The sequence below is a fragment of the Leptidea sinapis genome, chromosome 19 (genome assembly GCF_905404315.1).
Source record: "Leptidea sinapis chromosome 19, ilLepSina1.1, whole genome shotgun sequence".
NCBI classification, from domain to species: Eukaryota; Metazoa; Arthropoda; class Insecta; order Lepidoptera; family Pieridae; genus Leptidea; species Leptidea sinapis.
This window is the reverse complement of record NC_066283.1, coordinates 7,909,586-7,923,985: the sequence shown is the minus strand read 5'-3', so window position 1 is coordinate 7,923,985 and position 14,400 is coordinate 7,909,586. Positions and strand designations below refer to the sequence as shown.

The following is a 14,400-nucleotide window of genomic DNA, read 5'->3' as shown; positions in this document are numbered from 1 at the left end:
TACAGTTCCTGTCTTACAATTAAACTTGGTATAAAGTTACACCTGGGAATAACCCAAGAATATGTCAAATGTTTACAAATAGACATTTTGCTTATTTTGGTTTATTCCAACGTATAACGTTTCCCGCGTTTTTTTGCAAGGCTGCTTGACATTCGGAAAACTTCATAATTATCATTGTATTGACAGTGCTGTCAGAAATGTAGTCAATAGTTTTTTGTTAAGTTTATTTGTAAGGCAGTAATAATTAAACTTTTTAAATAAACTAATTACAAATAGTAAATATCATGACGTGCGTAAGAAAATATAATATCGTTACCTCTCTGTTTGGTGAAACAGTAATAATTGAATTCAAATGAATATATGAAATTATTCAAAATTTAATTTTTTAAAAACGCCATAAATTACCACCTATTCGAAAATGTATAAATCAGACATGAGAAGATCGGGCGCAAGAATTTTAATCAGCGGGCTTCTTTTATTTTATAAAATTTCCTTACGATCAAATTTATCATTTAATTAGCCTGAGGGAAGTCGCTCCATTCTTATTCTAGGCTATATTACTCTGGTCTAATTTTGTTCTGAATGATAGAGCCCGAACGCAGAGTTAGACGGCCCAATCTCACTCAAAAACCACAAAAAAAGTGCTCAGCGTGCTTACAAAAGTTTTCACTTTACGAAACAAGCTCTTTTTCCTTTCATTTTTATACGTTTCAGTAGTAATAATATTACATATTTTAAATTACAGCTATCCTGAAATGTGGACGGACGGACAGTCTTAGTAATAGGGGTTTTGTGGTTCATGATTCAAGTGCATGACCCTTAAAAGGAACCCTTTCAAGATCTTTTAGTTTTCTGTCTTTCTGCCTTTAAACTTCAGATTAACATCAAATTCCCATTAAAACTGGAATAAAAAATAAAAAAATTGGCCTCGAATACACTTCAAAAGGAAGGTACTTCATACTTAACTAAAAACTAAAGAATAAATTACCTCTATGACTTTTTTATGCGTTGTATGTATCTGGGAGGTTATCTCTTGTGTCACTCTACATAATACTAGCAATGCCCCGCTGTTTCACTCGCTTAGATACCGATCACATGGTGATGTAAAGTCTACCACGTTGGACTATAGATTTATTTTGGTTAACATAAAAATTTTATGTCACTTAGTTTTTGTTTTACTATTGCATTATTTTTTTAAGATTATTCTTTTTTGAATGGAATGTCCGATTTTGATAATATCATTAGAAACAAAATTATTGAAATAATTAAAGAAATATTCGCAGAAAATGATCTTACTTGAAAAAATATTGATCTAGAGTTAGAAACCACGGAGAAAACAGTCGAGGACGTTTTACGTATGGAAAAATGACCATTAATTTACCTTATTAACGTTTGCGTGATGTCAGCGAACAGTCGTCAGCTTGCAAACGGTACAACTGATCGGTGGTCTTTAAATTGTATGCCCAGGCATCATTTACTTACATTACCAGTCCGACAGGAGTAGCAGGGCGTGCAAATGTTGCTAATAATTATCCTACTTACATTAATAGATATCGATATCTTCTACCATCACTGGGAGCCGTTGCTTAAGTAATCATCACACCCTCAGGACTAGTAAAGTCTGGAATTGCTCGTAGTCATTTTACTACCAGTATAAATACCTAGGCTGGCCATTAACACAGAATTAAAAATGATGGCGGGCACTCCCTACCTCAACGTGCGGGGTTTCTAATTTGAACGATATATCTTTTTATTTTAGAGTCATTATTCACTCAGACTTGTCGTATTTTTGTAAAATATTCTCTTTCACTACTTCCAAATCAAATTACAATCAGAAATCGTGTAATCGAATTTTACATTACATCCGTTAGGGGACCAATCAGAATTTCGTTGACATAGGTGACTCGATGATTCTTGTCTGGCATATAACAATAAGATATGGATTCGTTTGAATACCTTATTTTTGAAATATTAAAATAAAATTATTGTAATATACAAATGGTTATATGATTATAATTGTAATGTTTCCGGAGCGACTAGACTGATCTCGACGTAACATTCACTGGCAAATACCTCAAGTCATTCGACGTAGCTAGGATATGGTTTCCAGGCAATTAAAAATGCATATATACTCAGTAATCTATTAACCACATCCTAAATTATAAGTTAATTGTTTTAAATGACGCAAAATATCGACTAGGATTAAACATTCCTTATCTTATTTTCCCTTATCATTGGTCCTTCCACTGAAAAAAGTCGGATTTTGTCCAAAGCAAGGATTACTTAGGAAACAAAAACAGGAACCTACTTTTCGACGAAAAACTTGAATGGAGATCTGTTGGGTGTGTGCGTAGTCTTTGTAGTACTGTCTTATTCACGCTGAACAGAAATACTATACAAATACCTGAACAATATATTTTTCGACGTAGAAAGCGTGTATCAAATCCCTGGCGATACGAGTCGGTTCTACGCGGCGTTCACGACGGGAGCCAGCGACGGTCTCGTGGGCTCCGCGATCTGTACTTACAACATGGAAGACATCCAGGAAGCATTTGCTGGACGATTTAAAGAACAAGTGCGTATATTTATACTATCTCTTATCGAAATTTGCAAATAACTCTTATCTATCAGTTTATAATGGAAAAATATTGAGCCTTATGATTAAAATGTTTGAGAAAGTTTATTAGTAATTAATTTAATTAAACTTTCGTGGGACCATACATGGTGCATTACTCAAAATAGAGTTTAACTGTGTACCTCTTTTTTTCGACGTTTTCACAGCTGTCACAGTCTATCTAGACGTATAAATGATCTAGGGATGATACATTGGCGATGTGTTAATTACATATCCCATTAGAAATAGTTTAAATATGTTTATTATTTACCAGGCAACTTCAAGCTCCGCGTGGTTACCGGTGCTTCGAGCTCGTGTCCCTGAACCCAGGCCCGGCACTTGTGTCAATAACACTGAGGCACTTCCTGATAACGTGCTTAACTTTATCAGGTAATTATTATTGCACCCTCTTCATACACTAGCTTACGACGTAGCAATATTTAAAACGTCTTATAATCTGTGATTAGGGTCTGACCATATATCTTTCTATCAATGTTTTATGTGTTAGGACGCATATATATTTATATTTTGTATCTCTTCCTTTATTGTTCACTTCTTGTGATGTGTTTGTTATGTTGCCTTGTAAAAATAAATAAATCTATCTACTAGCTGACACGACAGACGTTGTTCTGTTCATAATAAAAAAAAAAACATTGCGTGCGTACAAAGTTGGCATGTCAGAAGTGAAACCTGCATGGTGCATGAACCTCTAAACTGCATATGAATTCCTGGTACGTGTTGCTGGGATGACACATGATTTCAACCGCTATGAAAGACATTCCTACCACCACTAATATATTATATAATAATATGTTCTACTGGTGTCTATGTAGTAGTACGTCGTGCGCTTGGAGTCAGAATGGTATACTCGCGCCATACTTAAGACAATCTCTTCTTTAACTATGATCGCCTGGTACCAAAACATTGTATTATGCTTCCTATCTCATTATAAATATTATGTATTGATGTGACTGCTCTTTTTACTGTCGCTTTTTTGTTTCATCGACTTTCAAATCACAACAATGATAAAGAAGTTTTCACTTCAATAGTATGCATATTTCTGTCTCATTCTTTGCCGGCTTCATCCTACACATTTTTGTATTTGTGTCTCTTACCTCTCGTTTTTCCGTTGCATTTGGTTTGAAATCACAACGATTCTATAGAAGTTTCACTTCAAAAACTCTTGCGGATGGAATTTAAGAAAATCCGAAAATCTTAGCTGACCTCTACTCGGCGAAAAGAATATTCCTACCAAATTTCAAGTCTTTAGCTCTAATGGTTCCAGAGATATCGTGATGAGTGACTATATACGTGGAAATCTCTTATATATATATATATATAGAACAATCTATCCATCACTCAAATCCAAAGTTCGGCCGTATGTTAGCGGGCTGTATCTCACAAACAATAAAAGTCTTTTGAAATTGTGACAGTCCGTATATCACTAGTAATGCTTTAATACCAAATAATATATTTATTACTATTGTAAGACAAATTCAAATTTGCTTCAATCAAGCTAGGCGTCAAAAAAGGCACGGCAATACTTCAAGCCCACCCACATTCTAGCGCTCTACAAAGCGCAGGTCCGGCCACATATGTATTGCTGTCATCTCTGGTCTGACGCAGACGGCGCTTCATTGTGTGTCTACTACCGCATCTATCACGGGAAATGTTCCGAAGAACTGTTTCACCTGACACGCCGCAAATTAGAATATCATCCCCACCATCTGGATGTGTGGCGTTCCTCCACAGTTCAAAAAAAGCGAGTACACGTTCCTTAAAGGTCGATAATGCTCCTGTGATTCCTCCGGTGAAGACGGCGGTGATCACTTAACATCAGGTGATCCGTACGCTCGTTTGACCTCCTCTTCCATATAATATAATAATAAAATAATGGACAAGTTCAAAATGGCCACCATATTTATTTTGTAGATAAAAAATTGTACGAAAATTCATTAATTATTGTACACCAATACTATTTAACATGAAAAGCTTAGTAATTTTGTAAAGAAAATTGTATTCTGATTATTATAAATTAAAAATTCTTCTAATTCTTAATTAAAATTATGGAAAATCTTGTGCGAAAGAGGTAACCTAACTCCGCTCGTTTCCTTAAGGCCATTGGCTCGGTCCTTAATAGCGTCTGCTTAGTTCACTGTCGTCCAATATTATTTTAGTACAATCTAAGTAACAGTAGATTATAGCATAAATGTTAGTAAACATTACGAACTTACTACACTATAAACTAGTACAGGTGTTACAAACCTACTTACGAAGCAAGACGAAGAAAGTATTAAGTTATTAGCAAGTTATAATAACAATAACGAATGCGGCAATAATGAAACTAAGCTAAGCGAGAAATCTGAAAACGTTAAGTTAAATAACTTACATTTCATCGTCTACAAAGTAACACAATAGTTAGAACTACTTACAACTGTTCATACGTTTGGAGGAAATTAAAGGAGCAAGATAAATGGAAAATCTTAGTGGGTACAACAATTTCATCTTACGTTTCCCAAAGAGTAATCTGAGCGAGCTTGGAATTGACATTAGTTTTGGTGCGTGTGTTCCTTAATTGGGTCACACCTACCCCCGTCTTAATTGACGACGCGCCTTTGTATTACACATATTATATTGTTTCCATTGTTGCTGATTTATAGATAGGTTTAGGAGCTGCTTTACTTGCTAATAAGGCTTAACATAAATCGAAATACAACTGTCACAGTATTTCGTATTTCAGCGACGCTTAGTGTTATATTTTTTAAAATACACACTCATATATATGTTTATTCCTTGTGTTTATTAACACATCTCATTTCGCCTTTATATAAATGACATTCTTTATAAATAGTATTTACAGGATTATCTATCTATATAAATAAAATTCATTGCCCTGAATGACTAACTCACGGATCAACGCACAGCCTAAACCGCTGATCGTACAGACATGAAACTTGGACGCAGAATTTTCCTGAAATTCTATCCCTAAGTGGTGTTTTCACCACCAGTTTTTGTTTTCAGAGGGGCAAAGATGGGACATGGTGATTCATTAGTCAATTCGCCTCGAAATTTTGTGTTAACCATTATGAATAGAATTGATGGAAGACATATTTCGTATTTTATTTAAATGCATACCCTAACGGTGTTAAAAAGGGGTAGAAAATTGTCTTGATGGTGATATCAATACTCCTTAGTACTTTTGATTTTAATTACTATATTTTGACAGATTAATGAAAATTTAATCCGATTTTATTAAAAAATATTTGAACTCATTTGAAAACATTAGAAAAATACCCATTAAAATTGCTGTATAGTTTTTTTGGAAGTTCATTTTCACTATTTCATTATAATACTTTCAAAGTAGTAAATTTAACTTATTTTGGTTATAACATTTAAATAAAATTATTTGCGTTTGATGTGTTAGTGTATTATTTAGATTTTTCGTTTTAATTGTAAAATCATGACGTGTTTGTTTTGTTGTGTATAATAATACTTAAAAGTTTTTTTTAGTTTGTCTTAGAAGTTTAATCTAGTGTGTATTGTTTTACATTTGTAATTTGGTTTTTCTATTTTTTTAAATGAGGGCATAGTTAGTGAACGTCAATGTGAAATTAATAAACCTATTCATGTACGAGCAAAAATAGAAGGACTCCGCGCCGTGATATTAGCAAGTGAAGCACCGTTATGCTAGTGTGTGTGCGGTTACGGGTTATACTAGTGACACAATTTTATCTCCCTTTAATATTCATATTCGGCCACAAATACTTATAACGTATCGTTTTTACACTTTTTCACAACGCACGCCGGCATTTTTAAAATATTTTAATAAGATGCAATCTGATCTGTCACAGACGATGACAATTCTCATAATGGCTGCCTATCGGCCTGTAGTAGTGTAAGTGTGTGCGTGGGGCTATGTATTTACACGTTAATCGGCTTGTTTTGGTGCTACACTGTTATGTTAGGTGACACGGAGTCCTTATTTTTTTGCGCGACTAGTATACTTTAGTTATTTCCATAGTATTATGTCGTATGGTATATTGCTATGGGGCAACGCTGCTGATATTAAAACAATATTTGTGCTGCAGAAGAGGGCTATTTGCGCTATTTATAACCTAGGCCCTAAAGAATCATTGAGAGCAAAATTTAAAGAAATTAACATCTTGACTGTTGCTTCTCAATTTATTCTTGATAATGTAATGTATGTTCATAGGCACATAAGTGAATTTGCCAGAAACTGTCATAACCGTAATGTTAACACCAGGAACAGACATAAACTTATGATGCCTACTACTCGGCTAAGTCGAGTTAGTAAGTCTTTTGTGGGGCAATGTATATGCTTTTACAACAAGATCCCAGAAAATGTTCAAAACAAAAGTATAACGTTATTCAAAAGAGTTGATAAAAAACGTTTGTGTTGTAAAAGTAACATAAATGACTTTCTTAATGATACCACAGATTGGGAATGGAGTGACCGCCCTCAGGCTATTAAATAATAAGTTTAATTGTACAATATTACTTTGTAAACATATTTATTCGATGAAAAAAAAATAAAGCCCGCTGAGTTTGTTGCGCCCATTCTTCTCAGGTCTGAGGCATTAATTTTGGAATGGGTGGTAGTTTTTGACTTTCAATAAGTGATGTCACATCCTATTTTGAATAAAAATATTCGAATTTGAATTTGAATTTGAATTTTACCAGTCCGTGTTACTATTGTATCCATAGTAGGGGGTAGTGTATACCTACAACGTTAAAGATTTCTACCTATATATTTGACTCATCACGATATCTCTGGAACCATAAGGCGTAGAGACTAGAAATTTGCTAATATTACTTTCACCGAGTAGAGGTTAGATAAGAAGAAGACGGAGATAACGAAATTCAAAAGATTTTTTAATAGTATAATGTATCGTATAGGTTCAGCTAGTAAGTTTATAAATATTTATCATAATAATAAAAAAATGAAATAATAACTGCATTGTCTCCAATAGTTATTGGCATCGCAGACGTTATGATTTGATGTTATTTCAATATAGAATACAGATCTGTCCGTCCGTCTCAGAAATGCCTAGAGATGCATAGGACTTTGAAGAAGGTAGATAAATACTATGCCAACGTAGAGTTCATGATCTAAGGTTTTCTTAGCTTAAAACAATTAACAGATTGCGGTTCCCTTTGCACTCAACTTTCATGTGTGCCTGCACTGAAATGGAGTATTTACAACCCTTACTAACCGGTTTATTCCGCGAGATTAGAGTACTATATAGTTGGATCGTACCTAATAGCAGGGGGTGTGCATTGGCTTTCTAGCACGGTAGGCACTGTAGATCAAACTAGTTGTAGCGTCGTGCACCTTCATCCGACTTACGACATGGGAAGGTTCAATGATACACAAACACTGGCACTGGTCACTTTTATATATTCTACTGGAATTAATGATAGTCGAAATATACAGTACAATAACATGTGATGTCATCTCACGCGCGCCCGAAGGGCGCGTGGGGGATGATGGTCGAGGCGATGCATCAGGTATCAGCGCTGGACATGACTATGTCCAGGTCGTTGGGGTGGGGTTCTTACGTCCCCCATGACATTTTTCCTTCCCTTTTTTCATCTTTACTTTCTTCATTTGGCTTCTTGGTTGGCGCCCCCGCTTGTCCCGAGCGATCGAGCCCCGTAGGAAGGATACACGGGGCGATCAGCTGGTTGGCGAGGATTTTTGGCTTCAAGACTTCCGGGACTAAGTGTTCTAGTTGGAATGCTTTTATGAGGGTGCCCAACATTCCAAATGCCTCATCACTTATGTCCTCAATTCGCAATGGTGGTTTTTCCATTATGCGGGTACTCTTTGGTTTCTTTTTTCCTTTGGGCTCTCGAGGCAGGGCTTGATTTGCCGAGGCCATGGGTATGGATTCGTCTGCCGCCACGTCTCCTGATCGTGGGATTGGCTCTGGATCGCTTCTTTCTGGGCGCAACAACTCTTCATGGTTGTTGCGGGTATCTACAAAAAACTCACTGCGGGTAGTTTCATATTCCTCATTTTTTTCCTCGACTTGTTGGAGGGGCGGCGTGGGGGAGGCAACAGGCTTTCTGGAGCCGGTGCGCGTAACCATGCTTGCGCGTCTGTTGCGAGCCTCTTCTTTGTAGACCCGGCAGCTTGTGTTGCTTGCCGGGTGGGGTCCACCGCAGTTTAAGCAGGTGGCGGGTTCCGTCAGTTGACGGCTGCAGTCTTTGGCTGGATGCGGTCCGCCACATCGTACGCAAGCTTGCTGCCGATGGCAGCCGTACGACGAGTGTCGGAAGCCCTGGCAGCGGTGGCACTATGCTGGCCCTTTCTTCGAGCACAACGGTTCTACCTTGATGCCCGCCATGTTGAGTAATTCAGTTATCTCATATATGGCGGGGGTAATTCCAGGAGATCTCTCCAGGATTATAAAATATATACATCCTGGCCGGCCTCTTCTTGCTTGCACTCGCCGGCAGTACTCGGGACTGTACCCCCGTGAGTGCAAAGCGTCTTCAATATCTGCTGGTTCAGTGTCGACCGGCAGGCCCGGAATCGCAAACTTAAGTCTGCGATCTACCGGTAACGAGTAACTGAAACAGGGGAGCTTCGCAGTTTCTTCTTGACTTGAGAGGTACTGTTGTACCACTCTGTACTCTGCTTCGTCCGCTGGCAGGAAGCGGACCCCTTTGCCGAAAGGGCGGGCATTTGGGGGCCGACCCAACTTCTCGCGTAGGATCCAGTTGGTCATTTCTTCAACCACCAGCGGCGGCAGAATTAGGATTGATTTCAATACAGACCCTTAGAAAATAATCATAGTAGGTAATATTAGATTAATCCTTGATAGCGTGTTTCATTAAATTCACAATAAAATACATTGCCATCTATGATTACATAGAGTAAACTTAGCTGGCGTTGAACACCGGCACTGCTACGTTTTAAGGTCTACATATTGAAGTTGCATATCGAATATACAATCTGGATACTGCTTACCTTAGTTATTTAGTATCTAGCGTAAGGAAAAAATTAATTAGTGGGTGTTTGGTTTGGTTTTAGAATAACTGAACCAAATTAAATTAAATCATCTTTAACGCTAGTGCTATATTTATCTAGGTTCTTCGCAAGGTCATTCTTATCGCCCTATATTGGGACGCGTGAATTGCAATTTCCATTCAAATTTCTATCACTGGTAAGCTATACGCCGTCCCATTGATAAACAGTGTGTACGGATAAGGTGAGTTACAGTCGATAAGTTTATTTGGACAGAAAAGTCAACGATAGTTACGATTTTTATCTCAAGTAAGAGATAGTCTGAGTATTGGGAACGGCCATAAGATAGTAAAATGTTCTTAACTTACTTAATGTTATAAATCTGAAGAGTTTGTGTTTGTTTGAACACTTTTTACAATCAGCTTTTCATATTCCATGTTTCTCTTTGTATATTATTGCTAGATTCGGAATAATAGTTCTATCCAACAGTAGGCTACAACTAACCTTACCATATTCGTTCTTGTGATATAAAGTATAAAGTATTATTCCTCCCTAGCCTTATTTTGGTATGCCTCTCTAGGCATTAGACAGAAAAACTGTGCGATATTTTAAAGGTGGCATTCACATACAAACCCAAATAAATATTATTGCGATTCTAAATCACCATTTCAAATCATAGTCAACGTATGGAATACTATGAACTGAATTTAGGTGCACCAACATAACATCATGCATCATCGGATGAAGGATGATTTATTTTAATAATTTGGAAATTTGCCTGTGTTTCCAAATTATCAGTTTGACTCTAAAAGGAAATGGTAGCTGGAAAGGGGAAACTTGAACCCCGGCCTCAATACCAAAACTAAAGAATCTGTTTATATACTTCAAGTTGAGGCCTATGAAATATATGTGTATAGGAACCTCATGAAATAAATATTTTTATTATTCAAACAAAACAAATCTTATAACTTATAATTACAATACTATGACTACATAAAATTAAAACTATCATTACGTGGAAGCGTACCAAGAATACTGGCAGCATTACTGCGTTGGATAGCAATGCTGATCCGTTGACCGAAATTGCTGTCAGTAGCCTTATTTAGGCGCCAAGATAATATTTTGAACATTCTCCGCGCGTCTGGGCCCCAAGGTTGGCCCTTGGTCTGTGTCTCGACTCCAAACGGCACAAAGATGTATGACTCACTGAGACCAGCATATGTGTATATATTTACCCCCTTATTCATAATAGTCTGCTAATTTAAAGCATTGCAATTCTCACTCTGTCTTCTTCTATTGACCTAAGTCAGAATGAGAAATAACACTCTTTAGCAGCTGTTTTAAGTTAGCGGACCATTATGAATGAATGAATACCTAAAATTATCTATGAAGATTTATTTAAGTTCGCATTTTAATTTAAATAATGAGCACAGGAAAATATTAACAAATATCTTTGAAATTCTATTTTTCCCATCCAATCTCGCCTTAGTATTGAGTTTCTCACGCCAATTAGGCGTTTCAATTAAACTCAATTGACGCTTTGTATAAAAGTTTTCGCGAAATCGATATAATATGTTTCTGATATCATCTATACTAATAAATGAGCCGGTTTTTTCCTGCAGTTATACTGCGAAAACTACTGAAACGATCGAAACAATACTGATATATTGATATATGGAATATATTACAAGATGCAGCGGAGAACAGATTTATATTTAAGGCCGATTCGTATTTCGTATTTTATATTCCTACTACGGTCTAAACAAACTAAAGTATAAAAAAACTATGTTTAAAAAAACCGACTCCGAAAACTGAAAAGTATCAAATAACTAAAAATTTTATTTAAAACACCTCTTATGCAAACCTTTACCTTTAATATTAATAACATGCTATTATTTATATGTGCTACCTAGTGATAGGTTTTAAGTCAGTGCCAAGCCCTTAACAAAATAAAACTTAATATTATAAACAGCTTACTTACTGTAAATATGTATGTTGTCTGGCCACGCTTGTCTTGTGTCCGCATGGGTAGTTTTGTTCTAGACGAAGCTATACCGCTCAAAGTCACGCGTGGCGAATGTAGGTACCTTTATTACATTTGGCTTGGCACCGACTTCAAAGCTATCAATATGTTACACATACAAATAATAGTATTTTATTAATATTAAAGGTAAAGGTTTGCGTAAGAGTGTTTTAAATTAAATTTTTAGTTATTTGATAGTTTTCAGCTTTTGAAGTCGCTTTTTTAAACGTATTTTTTTATATTTTACGTTTTAGTGACAGTTAATAATAATATATAATCAACCTGAATAAAAACTGCAGAATTACGTAAATCGGATCATAAATCTCAGATTAATCGGTGTACATACATAAAAAAATACCGATCGAATTCATAACCTCCTCCTTTTTGAAGTCGGTTAATAACTTAATAAGGATTAGATTTAATACACCTTTTATGCAATCATACCTCATACCTTTAGTTTAAATAAAATATTGATTTTCGGGTATGAGGTTTTGTTCTAGACGAAGCTATCCCGCTCAAAGTCAAGCGTGGCGAGTGTTACCTACCTACTATTACATAAAAATATACCTACGAATGGAAAACCTCTTCCTTTTTAAAGTCGGTTAAAATGTTAACCAACTTTTATAAGAAGTTAAAAGGACTTTTAACTTCGGTTAAAAAAAACCAAAGAAGATTTGTTTATATACTCGTATATATGAATATACATTTTTTTATGTTTGGTTTTTTGTTGAATTTTATGTACTTATGAATACCGCCTGAAAATAATGTGTATTTATTAAATACCACTTAAAAACTGTTTTATTAAGTTAAGTACCTAATTTAATTTATTTAACTAAGTTATTTACTTGAATCGGTTTTTAAAGTTTGCGTTTTTCTTATGGTTTAAACAAAAGGTGTAGTGCTAGAGTAATTTTTGTTGTTCAGGTCACATCCGTTGATGGACTCCGCTGTTCGACACGAGGGTGACGCGCCCGCCTTCTACAAACGTGACCTGGTGCTGACCACGCTCGTCGTCGACGTCCAGACAATTGACATGCTGGCTGATGACGTCACCTACACTGTCTTCTACGCGGGCACGAGTGAGTCGAACGAGCTATCCATTCAAACATACAATATATATCCATTTACTTTTATAAATTGAAGCTGAAGCATACATTTTTCCATGATAACGTTTTATAAATCAATGAACGCCGGCCACACGCACGATAAAGTGTCACGTTCCGACTGAGTCGAGCGTGCAAGCGAGAGAGAGGAACAAGAGATAGAGAGGGAAGATCTAAGCGTTCGGCTTGTGATGCATCTTGTCCTCTCATTATTATAATACACATTCGGCTTTACAAATAAACTTGGTATAAAGTTATAACTGATGATAAACAAAGAAAATGCAAAATGTTTACAGCATCGTTGACAACACTGTCAATACAATGATAATTCTGAAGTTTTCAGAATGACAAGCAGCCTTGCAAATAAACGCGGGAAACGTTATACGTCCGAACAAACCATTCGTAAGCAAGATGTCTATTTGTAAACATTTTACATATTCTTGGTTTATGCTTAGTTATAACTCTATGCCATTTTTATTTGTAAGGCCGATACTATCGCTATATTGAATTTGAATTTTATTTTGGATGCCAATACATTATTGCATTGCTCCATTTGTCTTTCCCTATTACTGTTTTTGACTATAACCATGACTATAACCAATCATTATATATACTATACATTATTTATTATTACATTATATCTACCAATAGTAGATAATCTTTATATATATTTCTTGTGTGCGTGTGTATTTCACTGAACTCCTCCTAGACGGCTGACCTCTGGCTAGAATTTGAGATGGGTTTAGATTCTCAATTCCGTCCATATAATATCATTCTCCTGCTCATGTGTATGTTAGTGAACTCCTCCTAGACGGCTGACCGATTTTGATGATTTTTTGTGAGTTCCTTTTTTTGAATTTGAGACGGGTTTAGATTCTCAATTCCGTCCATATAATATCATTCTCCTGCTCATGTGTAGGTTAGTGAACTCCTCCTAACGGCAGGACCGATTTTTTCAAATTTAAGACGTGTGTACAGGATAACGTATGTCGGGTCCACTAATAATAATATATATCATTGAACTGATCTCGGGATGATTTTTGAAGGAAGGCATTAGGAATCCCCGTTGTAACAATGTATTTGGTTCATTATAATTGTCATGACGTATTACCTATATTCTTAATTGAAAATAAAAAAAGAGCTTGAAACAAGAAACATAATGTTTATATATATAAATTTCGTGTCATTGTTTGCGATAAACTTCTACTACTACTGAACCAATTTTAATCAAATTTTGCATGCTGTGTGCAGTTTTATCCAACTTGAGAAATAGGATTGTTTTTATTTCTGAATAGGAGCGTGTGATCAAGAAAGTGCCAATACAAAAAAACGTAACCGTTCGAGCTAACAGCTTATGCATATTGTAAAACCTTGTTGTTTGCCTTCTAAAGAGTTTCCGCTTTAATCTATGCTCACTTAAAGTATTTTCTCTGTTTGAGATATAAAAAAACTTGTTTCCACATATTTTTCTTCAACAACACGTGCTAAATTCGTGTTATGGATATGACCGTTAACGTGTTCGTCTGAAGTGGAAAAGCAGGGAGTACCTATAAACATTTTTACTATCGCCACGAGGAGTCATTTGAATTCATGAGGATCTTTTATCAAAGGATTTTCTTTTATGAAATTTATAACAGCTGCCACAGCAACGAAACATATATAAAAA

At 35.8% G+C, this 14,400-nt stretch overlaps 1 protein-coding gene across 3 annotated transcripts in view; it reads left to right on the top strand.

The window, feature by feature from the left end:
* Window positions 1-14,400, top strand: part of LOC126969765 (semaphorin-2A-like) — a 140,683-nt gene that overhangs the window by 112,281 nt on the left and 14,002 nt on the right. For all 3 annotated transcript variants that reach the window (XR_007730446.1, XM_050815325.1, XM_050815324.1), the window contains exons 7-9: window positions 2,430-2,575; window positions 2,889-3,004; window positions 12,556-12,710. Coding sequence is in view for 2 of the 3 variants with exons in the window: in XM_050815325.1 (XP_050671282.1) it covers window positions 2,430-2,575; window positions 2,889-3,004; window positions 12,556-12,710 (417 nt within the window). In the remaining variant the exon portion in view is untranslated. The remainder of the gene's footprint in view (window positions 1-2,429; window positions 2,576-2,888; window positions 3,005-12,555; window positions 12,711-14,400) is intronic.